Here is a 21,702-nt window from a genome sequence, read left to right as displayed (position 1 = left end):
AATTCATTTATCAGTTCTGGCAGTGTTTTGATGAGTCTTTAGGGTTTTCTGTATATAGTATCATATTATCTGCACATAGTGAAAGTTTATTTCTTCCTTATCAATTTGGATGCCATTTATTATTTTTTTCTTATCTGATTGCCATGGCTAGGACTTCCAGTACAATGTTGAATAAAAGTTTTGAGAGTAGACATCCTTGTCTTGTTCGGGAAACACTTAGTTTTTTCCCAATAAGGATGATGTTAGCCGTGGATTTTTCATATAGGGGCTTTATTATGTTAAGGTGTGTTCACTCTTAATCTGACTTTGTTTAGGGTTTGTTTGTTTGTTTGTTTTGTCATGAATGGATGTTGTACTTTGTCAAATGCTTTTTCTGTGTCTGTTGCCTTATAGGCAGCATATAGATGGGTTGTGTTTTTTAATCCATTTTGTCACCTATCTTTTGATTGGAGTGTTTAGTCCATTTACATACAAAGTAATTATTGATAGATATGTATTTAGTGCTATTTTATTGTTTTGTAGTTGTTTTCTGATGAGTTTCTCTGATCCTTTCTTGTCTTTCCTTCTTTCATGGCTTCCTGATTTTCTTTAGTAATATATTTTGATTTCTTTCTTTTTATTCTTTGCATATTTATTAATGGGTTTTGATATATGGTTACCATTAGGCTTGTATATAACATCTACAAATGACAGACTATGTTAAATGATGGTCATTTAAGTTTGAACTGATGGTCATTTAAGTTCTTTACTCTTTAAGTATATGTTGTTATATTTTGCATCTTTTTATTTTTTGAGTTCTTTGACTTATTCTTTACAAAAAATATTCATTTTTATTGCTTTTGTTTTTCCTATCTTAATATTGTCACTTTTAGTCTCCTTTCCACTCAGTCCCCTTCAATATTGCTTGCAGGGCTGGGTCATGAACTCCTTTAGTTTTTATTTGTCTGGAAAACTCTATCTTTCTTTCTATTCTGATTGATAGCCTTGCTGAATAGAGTTTTTTTTGGCTGTGGCTTTTTATCATGAAGTACTTTGAATGCCATTTTCTTCCAGCTTGGAAAGTTTCTGCTGAAAAATTTCCTGCTAGCCTTTAGGTTTTCCTTTGTAAGTTACTGTCTTCTTTTCTGCTGTTGCTGCTTTAAGTTTTTTTCCTTTTCCCTATATTTTGCCAATTTAATTTCAATATATCTTGGTGTGGATCTGCTTTTGTTGATTTTTTTTTTTTATTAGATTGCTTTTGTTGATTTTGATTTGATGGGAGTTCTCTGTGCCTCCTTGATCTGGATATGTTTCCTTCCACAGATTAGGGAAGTTTTCAGCTATTATTTCTTCAAATAAATTTTCTGCCTCTTTCTTCTTTTGGGACTCTTTCACTTAGATCTCTTTCCATGGCCTTGTGCTGTTGTTTCATTTGGGATAAATTTCTCTGTCTTCTCATTTGGTTTTAAACCTCTATGCCTGTTTCTATGTGTTAGGAAAGTCAACTATGTTTCTTCTTCTTGGAGGTAATGGTGCCCTTATGAAGTCCTTTAGTTCCTTGCCTTGTGATGTCCCTTATTCCCCAGGGGCCTGATGCTTCAAAGAGTGTCCCCAGTCTGTGCTGTGTGTGCTCTGCTGTTTTGTTCTGGCCACTTTATCCTTAGGCCAGTTGTCTATAGAGACTCTTTTTGCCTTTTGTGAGCAGTATTTGGTCCATGGCCTAAATGTGGTATATTTTTACTAGGTTTTCTCTGGTGTGTTTGTGAAATGAGACCTGGTGTCACCTCCACAAGAACCAAGGCTCCAGAAAACTCTCCATGGGGAGATGTGTGAGGAAGGATATGGGCTTCTCTTCTGAGAGGAAAAGTCCCAATGCACTGGGACTGAGGCAAGCATTAGAGTGGTGGTTCCACAGAAGCATGGGGGCAAGGCTTGGTGTAAGCAAGTTAGGTAGCATGTGTCAGCACTACACTGGTTCCTGTAGGTGGCCCTGTGCTTATGTTGGGGGGAGGGAGAGGGAAATGGTCAGTTCCTTTGTTCCCAGAGGCATCTCCATGCATGCTCCCTCTCTGGGGCATGCTCTGAGAGAGCCAGTAACCTCTCCATTATGTGGCATAGGTGTTCTTCAGATCATATTTCCTTATTTTATCTTCCTAGGTTTTTTGCTTGCCTTTTCCTCAAGAGCAGTCCCACTGCCCTCTGAGCTTGCCCAGAGCCAAGCATGCTGACCTTTAAAACTCTAGGCTTTAAGCCCCATTGGTTGCATCATGAAATTTGGGCCCTCTTGCTTTCCAGGCCAGTTGCTATGGGGATTTGTGTTCACCATGTGCTCTACTTTGTCCTAGTGTGTTTTTTGCTCTTCTCCGTGCCTGTGATTCCTTCTCCACTCCAGTGACCATCTTCTGTTTCTCTTTCAAACCTCTTCTCTGCACTTCCTACCTTCTTCAGTTAGGCCTCTTCTCCTTTATTTGTGGTGTTTGATCTGCCAGTAGTCAGGCCAATTTCAGGGATATTTAGGATGATTTGATAGTTATCTAGTTGTATTCATAGGATGAGGCAAGCTTAGAGTCCTACTCATACTCTGCTGTCATTTTCCCCATCCTGGGTGTGTGTGTGTTTAAATATAATGATTAAGATATAACATTTTGTGTAATTTTCTTCCTATAATTAAAGGCCATAAATTCAACAAATTTATTTGAACTCATTTGCACGGCACAGCTCTTAGTGCTAGCAACACAAAGATGTACAGAACTGGACTTTGTCCTCACAGACGTCACAGTCTAATGTTGGAGAAAAAATGTTCAGTGTAAAATATGTGATATGACATGTTTTATAAAAGAAGTATAACATACTCAGCCCTATAGAAGCACACAAAAGTGATGAATTAAGTCTGAGGAGGTGAGGTGGGTCCTGACCTGAATCTGACCCAGGTTTCTTCCACATATTATATTTTTATTTAAATAATATATTTGAAGCTTTTGTTTTCTTATAGAGTCTTAACCCTGACGTTGCTATTAAATTTTGTTTCTCTACTTCCTAGTTTAAGTGTTTCCCCTAATTCTGTGTCCCTTGAAGGCATGCCACAAAGAGATCATGAAATGAAGGAACAAACGAATTAGTATATGTAACTAGACTAACAGCTTCACAAGGAAATGAATGTTTATTTCATTTAGTGCTGTTTTTCTAGCACTTAAAGTATTAGTTGGCCTATCTTTTTGACTGATTGGAAGGGAAAAAGAGAGAGAGGAAAGGAAGGAAATTTTTAAATATATTTACTTCTGGAAGAGCAGAAAAAAAGAAAAAGGGCAAAAAATGAACTCTGACAACAATTTTGGAAAATTAAACGTTTAAAGTAGAGATTTGATTATAGTCTGAAGGAAATTTGAATTTCAGTGTATTAACTGTTAATCTGTTTCATTACTGTGAATAATCCAACATAATGTCATTTTCTTTCTTACAGTTTTCAATAGACAGGGTCCATACAATGGCATTTTATGATAGTCAACAGCTTTTACAAACAAGAAGTTCCTCAAACATATTAAGTACATTTTTCTTTAGAACATCATCTCTATTTTGTCTTTGTAGTTTCTTTTCTTCTATATTTTGTTAACACACCATTTAAACTTTACTATCTAGATTTTCCAATAATGTGCTTAAAAATTATTGGATTTTATTCTCTTATAGATTCTTTGAGGTCATAGTTTTGTTTTGTTTTTTTTAAAGATTTTATTTATTTATTCATGAGAAACAGAGAGACAGAGAGGTAGAGACACAGGCAGAGGGAGAAGCAGGCTCCATACAGGGAGCCCCACGTGGGACTCGATCCCAGGTCTCCAGGATCACACCCTAGGCTGAAGGCGGCGCTAAACCGCTGAGCTACCCAGGCTGCCCAAGGTCATAGTTTTCTTAGTGTAAAAACATTTGCATCTCAAAAATTAGTATCTTGTCTGTTGTTTGCCCGCCACGATATAGAACTTCTTAATGATACAGAATTAAAGTATCTATAGGAATTCCAATATTCCTGAAATCAACATATGTAATAGTGAAACTGCTTTATAATTTTACCTATTTAACAAATTCACTAAATTTTTGTTATTTTTTTACTCCCCTGTTTTTAATTTTCCACTTGCCACATGTGCATCAAATTAAGATAGTTTATTTAGACGCTTTATTGCCAAGCAGTTATGGAAAGCTTCTTTGGCTTACATTTTGAATTTTTTCCCCCTTTGTCTTTGGCCAACAGCTCAGCCCCTTCGGTGTCTCATCTGCTTACCACACGACAGCTATGGCACTTTTCCATTCATCTGGGTCAGAAAATAAAGAGACCTTTAAGTCAGCCTGAATACTACCTGCCATTGCTGTGGGTCCGGTAAAGCTAAAACCGGGAAACTTTTGTTTTTCCCAGGAATTGATACAATTTAACCCATTTCTGTGAATTTGTACTTTTTTTTTAAATATCCCTCATTGAGTTCTAGAAGTTATTTAATTTTCAGAACATAAAAGCATTCACCTCAAAGGAATAGCATATTGCTACACTCCCTCATTACTTCACTACTTTTCGTGTTAAGCTTTCTTCATCATTGCAGATATTTGTTTTTACTTTTTGACTGATGACTTTTGGTTCCGCTTTCTTTTGAGAGTTTAAACTGGTATAGGGCAGATTCTACTTTTGGAAGTCCAAAGAATTAAATTTTTCTCCTGACTCGGTAGCCAGCATACCCATTAGTTAGGAAAAGTGACTTTTTTTTTTTAAAACCAAAGTTATCACCAGTTCAAAAACAGTACTTTATTTTTTCTGCTGGTTTGTTAATTTGTTTACTTTTATGCATCTTGTCTCATTCCAGAAAAGAATTTGAAGAGCTCAAAATAGTAATAGTAACACAACCTTGTAAAAAAAATGCAGCGTCCAGACCATGGGAAAGTAGGGGTAAAGGGATAAAGTTAGTTCACAAAAGATTATTAGTAGAAGGTTTTGCTCCTCAGGAGACAAGATTAGGTTGTAGAGTCAGCTCTAAATTTGCTAGTGACCAGAGCAAAGATGGGTACATGTTCAGGTAAGAGTCACAGGCAGGATACCCAAGATGAAAACATAAGAGCTTTTCCTTTCAAGAGTGTAAAGGAGAAAATTGTTTCCCAGGGATCCTCATAAGGAGGATAGAGGTTGGTACATATAGACAATATCCTTACAATAAATACTGTAGTAAATGTATAATAATTGGTCGTTTACTGTGTACAGGGTACTGTGCTAAGTGCTTTATGTATATTTTGTCATTCAATTCCTTAAAATAACTCCGTGAAGTATTATTTTCAGATTAGGAAGCTGAGGCTCTGACAGATTAAGTGACTTGTACAAGAACACATAGTGAGGGGAGAGGATTTAAAAACAAGCAAATGTGACCTCATCATCCTCTTAATTATTTTTCTATATTATATTCATGTTACTATTTTCTGTTGCAATCAGCAGTATAAGTCAAGCACCAAGAATGTAATTCAGGAAAAGACATTCTAAGAGAGAGTCAAAGCAATGCAGTCTAAATATATAGTCAGCTCTCTAAAGGTCTTATTTGGGCAAGTGTCAATTTTAGTTTACCTAAAGCTGCGTGCTTAACCTTGGTTGTATCTCTTTGATGACCTAGGGGGGAACTACAGACTTTTTCTGCAAAAAGTACCAATAAATACTATTTTAGGCAATTCTCGTGCTCTCTCCTTCCCCCTCCCCCCAAAAGAGGAAAAAACAAACCCCTCAAAGAACTATTTGTTTATGTATATACAGTTGAGCAGCAGAGAGTCCAAGGCAATAAACTGGTATTCACCAGTGGGGTTCTTTCTTCCTTTTTAATTTTTTTTTTTAGGATTTTGTTTATTTTATTTGAGAGATTGGGAGAGAGTGCGCATACATGAGCAGAGGGAGGGACAGAGGGAGAAGCACAGTCCCAGCAGAGCAGGGAGCCCAATGCAAGACTCTTGTCTCAGGACCCTGGGATCATGACCTGAGATGAAGGCAGTTGCTTAACTAACTGAGCCACCTAGGTGCTCCACTAGAAGAGATATTTCATTAGATTCCAAATCCTGAATCTCACAGTACTTTAGACAACTCCTAGGCATGGGGGAAGTATGTAAAAACTTTTGTTTAAATTTACTAGGATATTTAACCTTTGATGATCTTTTCAGTTATAGGATGGGTCATTTTTGTAGTGTATTCTGGCCCTCATTTCTCCTAGAGTAAATTTAAGCTTTGTGCTGACCACTGACTGCAGGGATAGATGAAAGCCAAACAATTAAATCAAATGTTTTATTTCTTATTATTTTTTATTTTTTTGAGAGAGAGAGAGCGAGCGCACGCACATGCATGTGAGTGGTGGGGGAGTGGCAAACAGAACATGAGAGGAAAAAAATCTTAAGCAGGCTCTAGGCTCAGTGCAGAGCCCAACATGGGGCACAGTCTCACACTCCTGAGATCATGACCTTGGGCCGAAATCAAGAGTCAGATACTTAACCAACAGAGCCACCTAGGCACCCCCTAACCTTTTAATATTTTAGGGAGACATGTAATGAGTATTTTGGGAAATTAGACTAACTATTGTAAATTGTTTTTCAAAGTTGCTTTATCAGGCATCTAGCCATATAACACTGGAATATTCTGTTTACTTAGTCATGCCTGGTCCAATATTGTACAATAATTATTCAATCAGAGGTCTACACATAATTATCTTTTAGTATCTCTACAGTCAGGTTGACCTGAATTAGAACCCTAGCTTCTTCACTGATTGTGTGATCATGGCCCAATTATACAACTTTTCACACCTTATTTATAAAATGAGAATGATAAAGGCATCTACTTACAATGTTGAGTTTAAAACGAGATAAAAAGCCTTTAGCATAGTGGGTTGGTATAATACAAACTTAATATGTGTTTAGCTTTTATTAATCATTATATTTAATGGCAATGGTGTAGACAATGAGCTTCTCTTTGTCTTTTTATGTAGCCATAAAGGCTGGGGAGCATTTGGAGAGTTTGTGGAGTGGCAACCTTTGTTTTCAGCAAGGGTTGTCCTTGTGTGCAGCACTTCTTGACCATTTTCTCAAATGACTTGTTTCTGAAGGCAGAATGCTACATGGGTGGTTTCCCTTACTCTGTTGATCCTAGTAGTTCATAGCCTCTGTGCAAGGTTTTAGACTGTGTGGTGAGTTTTAAAACTTTTCCTGGATTTGCTTTATTTTCCCATTTGAACTCTTTATATCAGCTGCTGCTGATTTTTCTGCATTGTCTTCCTCCTCCTCTACGCACAGAAAATTTAATCCCACTAAAGATATTTTTTAAGTGTGTCTGGCAGAGCTTGTTTAGGGGGAAAATGCCTGGCTTGTGAAAAAAGGTATCACAGGCATGGGGTTGGGGGTGGGAAAGTGAAAATTGGAGCACAGAAGCAATTAAATGGAATCCTTTACCCCTCTATCCTTTGAAAATAGTTTCTCATTGATTATTGGAATAGAAAAGTTGGAATTTATCTTGTTAAATAGTGCTCTATTTCTGTAACATACTTTACAATAGTGAGAGCTTCAAATCACTGCTTATTCTTAAAAGATGCAAGAGACAGATTATATTCAGCTTTATTTTGCATTAGTTTTATAGATGTGGAAATTTTACAGTAGCCTTTGTAAAACAGAAGTATTTCTTGCACCATCAATATCAAAATTGTTTTGACCTTACCTGTTGTCTTGGGTTCATGTAGACAAGACTATGAAACATGAATAGGCAGTGGGTACAGTAGTTGATTATTTTGCTTATCTGAATATTGACATAAATTATTACATAATTTATTTATTGACATCTTTTTGTGCTTTAGTTTTGCTCTGTAAAATAGAGATTATAATAATACCTTCTTCATAGTAGAGTTGTGAGGATTAAAAGATAATGTGTTTACAACAGTGCTTACTTCATTGGAAGCATGTAAATTGAGCTATCATGGTTATTGGTCCAAATCTTAGCTTTTATTAAGATTATTAGTTCAGGGGGATTCCTGTGTGGCTCAGCGGTTTAACGCGTGCCTTTGGCCCAGGGCGCGATCCTGGAGTCCCGGGATCGAGTCCCACGTTGGGCTCCCAGCATGGAGCCTGCTTCTCCCTCCTCCTGTGTCTCTGCCTCTCTCTCTCTCTCTCTATGTCTATCATAAGTAAGTAAATAAATCTTTTTTAAAAAAAGATTATTAGTTCAGTGTTCTAAATTATCACTTTTTGGCATTCATAATTTCTAGAAATAATCCTCCAATTATAATCCTATTACAATTATTTGTTAGAGATATTTTAATAAGTTTTTAAAAATTTTTTATTTATGATGAGAGACCCAGAGAGAGAGAGAGGCAGAGGCAGAGGCAGAGGCAGAGGGCGAAGCAGCTCCCTGTGGTGAACCTGATGCGATACTTGATCCCAGGACCCCAGGATCATGACCTCAACCAAAGGTAGAGGCTCAACCACTGAGCCACCCAGGTGCCCCAGAGCTATTTTAAAGGTTCACTATTTTTAGTGTAAACTTCTAAAGTAACACTGACTTCACTACTTAACTCTACAACTTGATTAAGCATTGTTTAACTGTTCAGTCAGGAAAAACCATCCATTCTCTTTCAAAAGAAGAATATTTATCTCATTTTCAAATTTGCACTGAATCACTCTTTGGCACATAAAATTTTATCTTCAGAATCTGTTTTGCAGATGTGCAGTCTGCCGCTTTAAAGCTTGGTTGGTTGAGCAAATACTCTGTATATGTATTATATTTCAGAGGTATTTTAAAAATAAAGAATAATGGCTGTAATCATGAAGAATAATGGCTCCATATTTCAGTGGCATGTTGGAAAGCCTGCCTACACCTGCTAATGTTCAGGGAGAAGTTGGTCCAGAGATGATATTGTGTCCTGGTAGTACCTGCATAAAAGGGTGGATGGAGGCAGATTTCTGTAGGATTTGTCATATCTACTTTATCCTGTGCTGGTTCCCACAGCCTCTGTGCTCTTCCCTATCTCTCCATTCTCCACCTCCACCCACTGTGCCCTGTTTTCCTATTGTCAGACAGGAAGTAGTAATTATTTCTTAACATAAATTAAATAGTCATCTGTAATTGTAGACACATTTCATTTTTCTTCACATTTTAAGGCCAAATCCATATGTGATTTATCATGATACATATTATTAGAGTAATTAATAACTGGACTAGCACTAAATTACTTGCTTTATGTCCTAGGTGGGTTCCTTGTGAATTTTCTGCTTCTGAATCAAATACACAGATGCAATTGGAAAAGAATTAAGTACAACAGAAATGCAGTTGGAAAATTATAGAATTCTTCTGCCTGTTCTCAGTGCCCTCTCTAGGAGAGTTGATATCCATCAGTGACTTTTTCTTGTTCATATGTGGTCAGTCAGAAATATATACTATTAGAAGCACTGGATCTTTACTTATTTAATTTCATTTTTTGGTGTCTTCTTCAGTTCTTCATTTGTGTTAATAATAGTATCATTCTCCATTGTTTAAGACATTTGTCATTGACAGTGTCTTCATCCCGTTCTGGCTCTATATTCCCAGCCCTGGATCAAGCCATGTTACTAGAGCACCAGTCCAGGACAACTTTGGGGTACCATTCTTGCCCAGGAGAGGAGTCCAGGCCTGCGCTTCATGATCTTAAACCCATTATCGGTGTTGACTTTGTTGTTTCCCAAAGTTCCCAGTATATTGGTTCTCCCTGTGTTTGCAGTCTTAGTCTTTCATCTTCCTCTCTAGACATGTGTGCAACCCTCCCTCCCCTATCTCACTCTCATATATACAGTGTAACTATAATCAAACTGGGCATTATTCCTCTCAAAACCTTTGCTCATGGTATTTCTAATGCCATAAATTCCTTCTCTCAAATCTACCTCAAATGTTTTATTGTTTCCTCAGCCTCTCTTCCTCAGTTCTATTCTTTTTTATGCTAGTCAGGTTTTATTCTTATCTGTATTTATTCTTATCTGTATTTAAATAGTATTTTATGCAGGAGCACTTTTCACCAGCTGTGTTTCCCTTATTATTCCCACTCCTAATTTCCATAGCATTCTGACTGCCCCCATCATTCTACTGAAATTCCTCTTGCAGACCTCATCTATGACCTTTACCTATTAATTCTAATGAAGGTATTTCACTCCTTATTGTACTCAATATCTCTTTGGAATTGACACTCTTGATCACACCTTCCTTTTGAACTTTCTCCTTTGGCTTTTCTAACACTATCCTCTCCTGCCTCTCCTACTTTCTCGTTTCCTATTTCACTCTTTTTCCTTTTTGCTACCTTTTTCTTAAGTATCTTTTCCATGGGTATCTGCCTTCTCCCACAGATGTATCTCTGTCTGGATTTAATGACGCCTAATTGTGTTCCTTTCATATGCACTGTAAAAGATTCGCTATCTGGCTGTCATATAAGTTTTTCATCTTTAACTTGCTCTTACTTCCTTTAATATTATTATTTTCTGTTTTATATCACACCTTCCACAACTGTACATCACTGAATGAATGGCATATCCCGCCAGCCCTCCTCTGAGTTTTCCTTTATACCTTCCACACCCTTACCTTAGCCCAGACTTACCTCTCATTTCTCACCTGGGCTATCTGGTACAGACCTGTCCCCTCCAAGCAGTCTAGCCCACTGCCACAAGAGTGATTTTCTAAAACACAAATCTAGTTAAATAACTTAAGTCACTCCCCTGTTTAGTGGTCATAGTCATTAGCAACCATAAAGTTCATAATCCCAGTATGTCTCAACAGGATACTCTTTATAATCTTGAGATTGCCAGTAATTGTAGCAGTCTCATCTTCCACTTATGCCCACTGGGCACCTCATCCTTTTGTCAAAGCAAGCTACTTGTTGTTCCTAGAATAGCTGTGCTTCTGCAAGCCACCTTATTTTTGCATTTTCTATACCAGTTACTAGGATCCCTTACCCATGTACCCAGATTTCACTTGCAGACTCTCAGTTCTTCCCAACATCCATACCTCTGTGGAATCTTTTCCAGATCTTTCCTGTTGAGCTCTTTCTTTTCTGGATGGTGCTTCATGATACGAAGTTTTCTAGTTTTTTTTTCCTCCATTAAGTAATTTGGTTTATAAGATTAGGGAGTAAATTTTATCTAATAAGAAATACTGGTATATCTTTTAAATTGAAAGTCTCTTTTAATTCCATATGATCCACTTTTTTTAAAAAAAGATTTTATTTATTTATTCATGAAAGAGACAGAGAGAGAGAGGCAGAGACACAGGCAGAGGACTCGATCCCGGGTCTCCAGGATCACACCCTGGGCTGGAGGCGGCACTAAACCGCTGAGCCACTCGGGCTGCCCATGATCAACTTTCTCATCTGAGTTTCCTAGAGTGGTCTTCGGGAATGTTTAATTACCGATGATTGTCTTTAGGAATTTAATGAAACTTTTAGCTATACTGATTCTAGTTGAAACTAAAAGAGAGTGGGGAAATTAAATTATTTTTAATATATTTACAGAGTTGTGCAGCCATAACAATGATCTAATTTATAATATCTTCATTTCCCTAAAAAGAAATCCTGTTCAGTCATTCCCTTTTTCTACCCCCCAGCCCTAGGTAACTACTAATCTGCTTTCAGGTTAACGGATTTGTTGTATCTAGCTTCTTTCATTTCGCGTATGTGTTTTAAGGTTCACCCGTAGTATAGTGTGTAGTGGGTTGAATGGTAGCAACCCCCTCCCCCGCCCGCAAAAGATATTTCTATGTCAAATTACTAAAACCTGTGAATGTTACATTGCTTGGAAAAGTGATCTTCAGAGTTGTAACTGTTAAGGACCTTGAGGTGAGATCATCCTGGATTATCAGGATGGGCCGTAAATCTAACGACAAGTATCCTCATGAGATAGAAAACTAGAAGACACACAGAGGGGAAAGTCATGTAAAGATAGAGGGAGAGATTGGAGTGGTGTGGTTATAAGTCGGTGAAGTGGACCTATGCTGACAGGCCAGAGAAGCTGGTAGAGGCAAAGAATTCTCCCCTAGAGCTTCCAGAAGGAGTGGACTGCAGGCCTTCAGAACTGTGAAAGAATAAATTTTTGTCTAAGTCACTCAGTTTGTAATTTGTTATGGCAGCTTCAGGAATGTCTTATGTAGTGTGTATCAGTACTTTGTTACTTTTTATTGTTAAGTAGTTTTCCATCGTGTTTCACATTTTATTTATCCATTTATCAGTTGATGGACATTGGGTTTCCAGTTTTCGGCTATTAGGAATATTGCTTCTATGAACATTAATGTTAAAGTTGTACATGGGGATATAGTTTCAGTTCTCTTGTGTGCATACCTAGGAGTAGAATTGCTGAATCATGTGGTAAATTTGTTTAATATTTTACAAAACTGCCAAATGGTTTTCCAAAGAGTCTCTACCATTTTACATTCCTACCAGTAATGTATGAGGATTCCAGTTTCTTTCCTCTCTCACCAACACTTATTATTGTCTGTCTTTTTGATTATAGCTCTTTAGTGGGTATGAAGTGGTATCTCATTGTGATTTTGATTTGTATTTGTTGGGTATTTGTATATATTCTTTAATGAAATATGTATTCATAACTTGGCCTATTTAAAAAATGTATCACTTATCTCTTTATTAAATTGTAAAAGTTCTTTAAATATTCTAGATATACTAGTCCCTTGTCAGGTGTATGATACATAAGTACTTTTTTCCAAACCTATGACTTGTCTTTAAACTTTCTTCACAGTATATTTTAAAGCACATACATTTTTAATGCCATCTAACTTACCTTTTTTTCCTTTTATTATTTATGCTTTTGGTATAGTATCTAAGAAATCATTTTGTAATCTAAGGTCATGTTTAAGAGTTTTAAATTTATGTCTCTGATCTATTTTGAGCTAATTTTTGTATGATGTGAAGTAAAGGTCCACAGTCACATTTTTGCATATGGATATTCAGTTGCCTCAGCAGCATTTTTTGAAAAGACTTTTTCAAAACAATTCTTTTTCCCTGAATTGTTTTGGCATTTTTGTTGAAAGTCAATTGGCCATAAATGTAAGGCTGTAAGTGGTTATTTATTGTGGCATTTATCCCTTAGTCTAACTCTAGATTTCATAAGATCTAACTTTAATGATGGTAAGTATAGGGCATTAGCACCAAATATATTTCTTCTGAATGCAATTGTATTAATTGTTGTGTGTATATGTGAATTATGTGTGTTTGTAAAGATTATTGTGCGTTTATATAGAAGCTAGAACATTTTTCCCATTTCTGGAATTTCAGTACCTTCATATTTGGGCATTTTTGAAAAGAAGGTCATTCTTGTTGACTTTGCCAAGAGAGCCAACAAGTTTCAGGCTTTTACATCACTCAAGTTGCTTGTGTAGTCTTTCAAGAAAAATTAAACCAAGATCTCTTAAGTGATTTCCATGCAAAATTAATGCTTCCCTTGACTTCTGCCAAATGCTGTGATGCATTTATGCAGCTGGTGCCAGAAAGTTTAGAACTTGTATCTGGAAAGAATTCAAAATTTTAAGACAGAAAGCATTTGTGCCTGGGGCAATGTAATGACCCCACCTGTGTCTTTTTCTTGTCTTCTGGGTGTTTTCATTGTATGTCCAGAAAGGCCCAGGCAGATCCTTCTTCTATTTTTAAATCCTTTTTTATGAAACACAGTTTTAATTTTACAAGACCAGATCTCACTCCAAGTTTCAAAATATGTGTTCTTCAGCATAAAATGTTTAGACAGATACCTAATGGCCTAGCACTTTAGCATCCATTTTTTTCTAAGGCAAAGATTCAGAGTATCAGAGCCATAAAACTATAGTGTAATTAGTCACTATCAGATGCTATGTAAATTACGTTTCACACATCTATATGCCAGGTTAGGTGCTTTTCCCCCCCTTTCTGATATTTTGATAATTAGTTCAACCTGTTAATATACCACTGAAACAAATGGAATGTACTTAGTTGTTGGTTTTATTAGCTTTAATGTTTTATTTATAGTCTAAGAGGAAGAGCAGAAAGGAACTAGTATTTATTGAGTACCTACTGTGTTCCAAGTACTATGCTAGACACGTTTACATCCCTAATCTCATTTAATCCCCTTATTGTTGGTATTATTATCCCAGTTTTTAGTGATGAAGAACTTTAAACAAGCCAGATAATCATATTTTATACTTGTGTGGGGCCTTTTATATCATAATTTTAAAGTAGTATCTGACTTGGAGATGTTCAGTTATAAAAAAGAGAAATTATCATAGTTTATCTCCACTGTTGTAGAGCCAAGGATAGAAAGAAAAGACACACGCGGTATTTCTCAACTGTGGGAAGCATAGTGAATGGAGATAAGAGACAAGTAAGCTATATAGAATACTTTCAGTAGAGGGTAAGATTTTATGTTTCTCAGATATAAATGGTGCTAGAACAATTGGGATACTTACCTATATGTATATCTATGTATGTATTTATATATATAAATGAACCTTGGCTTTGTATCAGATACAAAAACTACTTTAAATAGATCATAGACCTAGTTCTAAAACTTTAGAGTATAAAATTTCTAGAAGAAAACATAGGAGAATTTCTATGACCTTGGTTAGGCAGAGATTTCTTCAGTATGGTATTATATAATTTGATAAAAGGACTTTATCAAAACCTAAAAACATCTTTTTGAAAGACTATTTTTTAAAAAGCAAGCTACAGACTTGGAAACTATTTGGTAAACACATATCTGATAAAGAACTTATATAGAATACCTAAAGAACTCTCAAAATACAATGATAAGGAAATAAACAACAAAAATGTGAAATGGACAAAGAATTTGAAGAGACACATCACTGAAGAAGAGAAACAGATGGCAAATAATACATGGAAAGATCCCCAACATTATTAATCAATCATATAGGATATACAAATTAAAATATAAAACCTATTAGAAGGACTTGAAAAAAATAACTGATCATATTTTTGTGTGGGAGAGTTAGAATTCTCATATACTGCTGGTGGGAATGCAAAATGAAATAGCCACTTTGGAAAAGTTTAGCAGTTTCTTATATAGTTAAACATATACTTCCCATATGATCAGTAATTTCCTTTCTAGGTATTTTGCTAAGAGATATGAAAACTTATTTTTATAAAAATAATAAAAACAATTAAAAAATGTCAAACTGGAAACAACTCAAAAACTTTTTTTTTTTGGTAAATGGACAAATAAAATGTGGTATATCCATGTATGGAATGTTATTCATTAGCAAAAAAGGAATGGACTACTGAGATATATATATATATCTCAAAAACATTATGCTGAGTTAAAGAAGCCAGACTCAGAATTTACATGCAATATTATTCCCATTATATAATAGTGGAGAAGTTAACTCTAGGGATGCAAAACAGGTCAGTATTTTCCAAGGGTTAAAGCTGTTAAGGGAAAGAGTGGTCCATAAAGAGACAACCAAAGAAAACTTTTTGGACTGATATAACTATGCATTTCTCAAAACTCACAGAACTGTATGTTTGAACAGATGAATTTCATTGTATTTTATACCCCTAATAGACTTTTCCTCCCTTTCTCCCTCCTTTCTTCTCCCCCTTTCTATCATCTATCTATTTCTCAATACGAGAAGTCTAGACATAGGTAATCCACAGTTGGTTTATGGCCCTTGTGTCATCAAGGATCAGGGTACCTTCTGTTTTGTTGGGATAAAATGCTGCCTGAGCCCAGCATCATGCCCAGGTTGCTGGCAGAGGAAGAAGTAAACAAAAAGGGTCAAAGAAGGATCTGCAACCTTCTTTTTGAGACTTTCCCAAAGTCCTGTGCTACCCTTCCATTTATACTACTTTGGCCAAAGCTTTATTTCCACATTTCATCACATCTAGCTGCAAGAGAGGCTGGAAAATAATAGACTTTAATTGAGAAGAAAGAAGAATGGATGTTGGAGTATGTTGCTAGCTGTATCTGTCACACTTCTGATAGTGTCTCTTTGTCAGAAATTGTTCCTTTGGTTTCTCAGTAGGTTCCTTTAAATCCTGGAATTCCAAGGTGCCTTTCTGTTGTTTCTGTGTGTACTGTTTCCAAACTCTTACTTGAACTAAAATTTTGCTAGTCAGTGGTTCGTAAAATGCAGTCAGTACAATCTTATGTCAGGCATGGGTTTGACAACTCTGAAAACTAGGGTTTGGTACTGTTTAGCAATTGATTAAATTCTGAAACAAAGCTTAGAGGGAAGATAGGAGAAAGTTATTTTTAAAAACCCCCAAACCTTCATTTGAAATAAATCATAAGTATTAGACAGAAAATGCCAGCTTTTGAAATCTGTGCATTTAAAAATAAGTTGTATTTATTGTATGTTGGTTATACCTCAATAAAGTTAATTTCTAAAGTGCTTAGACGGGCAGTGAATTTCTTTTATTCTTTGACAAGCTTTTGTTGAGAACCCAGTCAGTATATGTTGTGTTCCTGTTATGTTTAAGAGATGGTACAGACTCTAGGCATACAAAGATGAGAGAGAGAGAGAGAGAGAGACCCCTTGCTCTCAAGTGGCTCTTTTTATAGAAGGAATAGATATTAATATATGTAATTACAACGTATGTGATTGGTGTTATAATATGGGAGTTAGAAGGTAATACGGAAACTTGAGTGAATTCCCTAGTTTTGTTCTTTTACAAAATTGTATAGACTGTTCCAAGTTGTTTGCATTTCCATACATGTTTTAAAATTACCTAATTTCTATCTCAAAAAAACTCTACTGAATCTTTGATTGAAATTGTGTTGAATCTGGAGATTAATTAGGGGAGAATTGAAATCTTAACTGACTCTTCCAATCCATGAATACAGTATATCTTATATATGTAGATCATCTTTCATTTCTCTCAGAAACATTTTATGATTTTCAGTGTACAGATACTATGCATCCTTTTGAAATTCCATTTTTATTCATACCGTTATTAATGATATTATTTTCATAACTTCAGCATTTAATTGTTGTTAGTCTGTGGAAATAAAACTGATTCTTAACCTTGTTCTTGTGACCTCACTAAACTCACTATTAGTTTTGTAGTATTTTTGTAGATTCCTGGGTTTTTTCAATGAATATGGTCATGTGGTCTCTCTCTCTTTTAAGATTTTATTTATTTATTTATTTTAGTGAGCTGGGGGAGGAGCAGATGGTGGGAGGAAAGATTCTCAAGCAGGCTCTGTGACAAGCCCAGAGCCCAACACAGGGCTTGATCCCATGATCCTGAGATCATGACCTAAGCTGAAACCAAGAGTTGGTTGCCTAAATGAATGAGCCACCCAGGCACCTTGATCATATGGTCTCTTAAAGTTGGTTTTATTTTTTCTTTCCAGTCTATAAGCCTTTAATTTCTTTTATTTGTCTTATTACACTGACTGGCAACTCCAGTATATAATGAGAGTTTGATATCATTGCTTTGTTCTCAACCATAAGAGGAAATTAATTAATTTCTTTCTTCATTAATAAGTATATTATTTGTAAGTTTTTCATAGATGTCCTCAATTAGGCTGAGGAAGTTCCATCCTATTCCTAGTATGTGGAGAGTTTTTATCAGAAATGAATGTTAGAATTTTTTTTCAAATGTTTATGTTACATGGATTGAGATGATCATTTATATTTTATTGTCTGTTGATGTGACACATATATTGTTTAATATTCATTCCTTTCTATTCTTTCATTCCTAGTTTAAAAATCCCTTAACTGTGAAGTATTATTTTTATTTACATGCTGCTAGTTTGAATTTACTGGTATTTTGTTAAGGATTTATGTGTCTGTGTTTACTGGGATATGGAACCATAGTTTTCTTTTCTTGTAGTGACTTTGGTTTTGGCATCAGGGTAGTGTGGCCTTATAGAATGAAGAGTGTTGGGAATTGTTTCCTCTTCTATTTCTGGAAGAGTTTGTGTAGAATTGGTATTATTTCTTTCTTAAATGTTAGGTAGAATTCAACAGTGAAGCCATGTAGAGTTTTCTTAATGGGAAGATTTTTAGCTATATGTTTAGCTTTTTAATCATGTAGGAATAGTCCAGTTATTTATTTTTTATTGAGTGAACTTTGGTAGTTAGTGTCCTTTAAGGAACTTTATTCATTTCATCTAAATTATCAAATTTATTTATATAAATTCATTCCTGAAATTCCTTTATTATCCTTTTAATGTTGTTAGGCTTTATGATCATGTCCTCTCATTAATTCAAGATGTTGACATTTGATACTGTCTCCAATTTTTGCTTTTTTCATCAATCCAGTTAGAGGTTTATTAATTTTATTGATCTCAAGAAACTAGTTTTTGGTTCCTGTGTTGTTTTTTTTTTGTTTTCTATTTTACTCATTTGTACTCTCATTTTTATTATCTCTGTCCTTCTACTTGCTTTAGGTTTAATTTTCTTTCTCTAGTTAAAAAAATTATTTATTTATTTATTTGAGAGAGAGAAAGAGTATGCACATGTGGGAGAAGTGGCAGAGGAAGAGGGAGAGAGAATCGTAAGCAGGCTCCATGCCCAGTGTGAAGCAGGACACAATTCCATGACCCTGAGATCATGACCTGAGCCAAAATCAAGAGTCAGACACTTAACTGACTGAGCCACCCAGGAGCCCCTCTTTTTTTCTAGTTTTTTTAAAGTTGAATCTTAGGTCATTATTTGAAGTCTTTTTTTTTTTTTCCTCCTAACATATACAGTTAATGCTATATTTTCCTTCTGTATTGTATTTTAGCCGAATCTCATAAATTTTGATACGTATCTTCATATTTGTTGGGTTCAAAACTTTTTCTGCTATCCCTTGTGATGTTTTTTCGAGTCATGAATTATTTAGAATTGTATTTCTTTATCGAATATTAGTTGACCATAAAGTTCAGGGTCCACTTCTGGGTTCTCTATTCTGTTCCACTGATCTATGTGTCTGTTTTTGTGCCAGTACCACACTGTCTTGATTACCACAGCTTTGTAGTACAACCTGAAATCTGGCATTGTGATGCCCCCAGATATGGTTTTCTTTTTTAAAATTCCCCTGGCTATTTGGGGTCTTTTCTGATTCCACACAAATCTTAAAATAATTTGTTCTAACTCTCTGAAGAAAGTCCATGGTATTTTGATAGGGATTGCATTAAACGTGTATATTGCCCTGGGTAACATTGACATTTTCACAATATTAATTCTTCCAATCCATGAGCATGGAATATTTTTCCATCTCTTTGTGTCTTCCTCAATTTCTTTCAGAAGTGTTCTTTAGTTTTGAGGGTATAGATCCTTTACATCTTTGGTTAGGTTTATTCCTAGGTATCTTATGCTTTTGGGTGCAATTGTAAATGGGATTGACTCCTTAATTTCTCTTTCTTCAGTCTCATTGTTAGTGTATAGAAATGCCATTGATTTCTGGGCATTGATTTTGTATCCTGCCACGCTACCGAATTGCTGTATGAGTTCTAGCAATCTTGGGGTGGAGACTTTTGGGTTTTCTATGTAGAGTATCATGTCATTGGCGAAGAGGGAGAGTTTAAATATAAATAAAGATTTGCTATATTTCCTTTTATTTCTATTAAGTTTGCTTTCATATTTTGAAGCTCTGTTATTAGTGGCATATGCATTTTGGATGGTTATGTCTTCTTGATCAGTTGATTCTTTTTCATTATGAAAGTTTCCTCTTTATCTCTAGTTTTATTTCTTGTTCTGAAGTCCAGTTTGTCAGACATTTATATGGTCAGTTACTCCTGCTTTCTTTTGATTATGTTCACCTGGCACATTTCTCCCCTCTTTTCATTGTTAATCTATCTAAGTCTTTATATTTAAACATTTGTGTGTATTTTTAAAAGAAGATTTTATTTATTTTAGACAGAGAAAGTGTGCACATGGATGAGCTGGGGAGAGTGGTAGAGGAGGAGGGAGAGGGACAAGCAGACTCTGCACTGAGTACAGTGTCCATCATGGGGCTGGATCCCAGGACTCTGAGATCATGTGACCTGAGTGGAAACCAAGAGTCAGTGCTTAACCATCTGAGCCATCCAGGTGCCCCATTTTTGTGTCTTTTTAAGAGAAAGAATCTGCCGGGTATTGCTTTTACCTAATCCAGTCTGACAATCTTTGCCTTTTAATTAGAGTTTTTAAATTACATCAAATTAATGTAATTATTTATGAGATTGGATTTAAACCTACCATGTTGCTGTTTGTCTTATATTTATCCTATAGTTTTTCTTTATTATCCCTTCCTGTTTTTGTTTCATTTCCATTTTATCTCCATGATTGCATATTTATTATAAAAATATGTTAGCAATGGCTTTAGGGTTTGTAATATATATCTTTAATGTGTCAAAGTCTCTCTTTAAATAATATTATACCATTTCCAGTATAGTATAAAACTATGCTTCTGTGTCTTCCTCCCAACCTTTGTGCTATTGTTGGCATATATTTTACTTGAACATATGCTATAAACCTTACAATACATTGTTTTGCTTCAGCCATGGATCTTTTAAAGAGATTTAGACATTTTTAAAAAACATTTAAAAATGTTTTAAAAAATTTATCTTCATTTTTACCATTTGTGGCACTCTTCATTTCTTTGTTGTAGATTCAGATTTCCATTTGTATTGAAGTTCTTGAAGAACTTCCTTTAATAGTTCTTGTAGTACATGTCTGAAGGAAATGAATTATCTCTGCTTCTATTCATCTGAAAAAGTCTTTATTTACCATATATATTTTTAAAATATATTTTTGCTGCCTATAGAATACTAGATTGGCTTTTTTTTTCCTTTTAGAACTTTAGAGATATTGTTCCATAGTGCTTTGGCTTGAATAGTTTCTGCCAAGAACTCCCTAAAATCATCTTTGGTTTTCTATTTTATGCCCCTCCCCTTCTCTTCTCTGGTTACAAGGGTCTTGTTCTAGCTTTTCTTAGGCAGTGCTCCTTTGCCTGGGACTGTGAGCAGGAGGGTACTCTATACCTCCCCCAGGCCTAGACCCCTGTTTTTTGTTACTTGTTGAAAATTCAGGGGCAGACAGTTTTGTTTCTGCTTCTCCCCCAGAGTCATGAGATCTTTGCCTGGACCCTGGAGTAGGACATCATTCATTTTTAGTGACTTATTTTTTCAGCGTTTTTTCTGGAGTGTATTATATAACAGTGCATTAACACATGTAAGTAATTTAGAAATTAATGTGTGTATATAGCTGGTGTATATTCAGCAGTTTTACTGATCGACCAGTATAGTCAGAATTGTTTGAAGGCCACTGTTGTATAGGGTCAGAACTTATAACTCTGATAGACTTGAAATAGAATTTGCTACTTGTTGTTTGATTTGAAGACAACATGATTCAGATGGTTCCCTTTATTGCAGTGAGTAACCTCATTTATAAATGGAGAATGTTTTACAGTGCGCATTTTATTTTAAAATAATTATTAGATTTATATGCTTAAGAGGTGAAGTGCTTTTTATGAGCTCTTCTGAATTTTAAACTCCTTTCTTTTTTTGTAAATGAAAATCTCTTCATTGTTTTTAGGACTGTGAGGACATGGGAAGTTGAAAATCCAAGGAAGCAAAGAAGTGTGTTTAAACCACGGACGATGCAGGGTAAAAAAGTAATTCCCACCACGTGCACATATAGTAGAGATGGAAATCTCATAGCAGCTGCCTGCCAGAATGGAAGCATACAGATCTGGGACCGAAATATGACTGTAAGTCTAAGACATTTAAGTCTGCTTTTCTTAGAAGAAAAAC

The 21,702-nt window shown here is 35.5% G+C and overlaps 1 protein-coding gene across 3 annotated transcripts in view; it reads left to right on the top strand.

Moving 5' to 3' along the window:
- WDR70 (WD repeat domain 70) overlaps window positions 1–21,702 on the top strand; it is a 310,665-nt gene that overhangs the window by 174,893 nt on the left and 114,070 nt on the right. For all 3 annotated transcript variants that reach the window (XM_072824838.1, XM_072824837.1, XM_072824836.1), the window contains exon 10: window positions 21,485–21,659. In XM_072824838.1, the coding sequence (XP_072680939.1) occupies window positions 21,485–21,659 (175 nt within the window). The remainder of the gene's footprint in view (window positions 1–21,484; window positions 21,660–21,702) is intronic.

The sequence above is a fragment of the Canis lupus genome, chromosome 4, assembly GCF_048164855.1.
Source record: "Canis lupus baileyi chromosome 4, mCanLup2.hap1, whole genome shotgun sequence".
In the NCBI taxonomy this organism is placed as follows: Eukaryota; Metazoa; Chordata; class Mammalia; order Carnivora; family Canidae; genus Canis; species Canis lupus.
The sequence above is the reverse complement of the archived record's forward strand: the minus strand, read 5'-3'. Positions and strand labels throughout refer to the sequence as shown.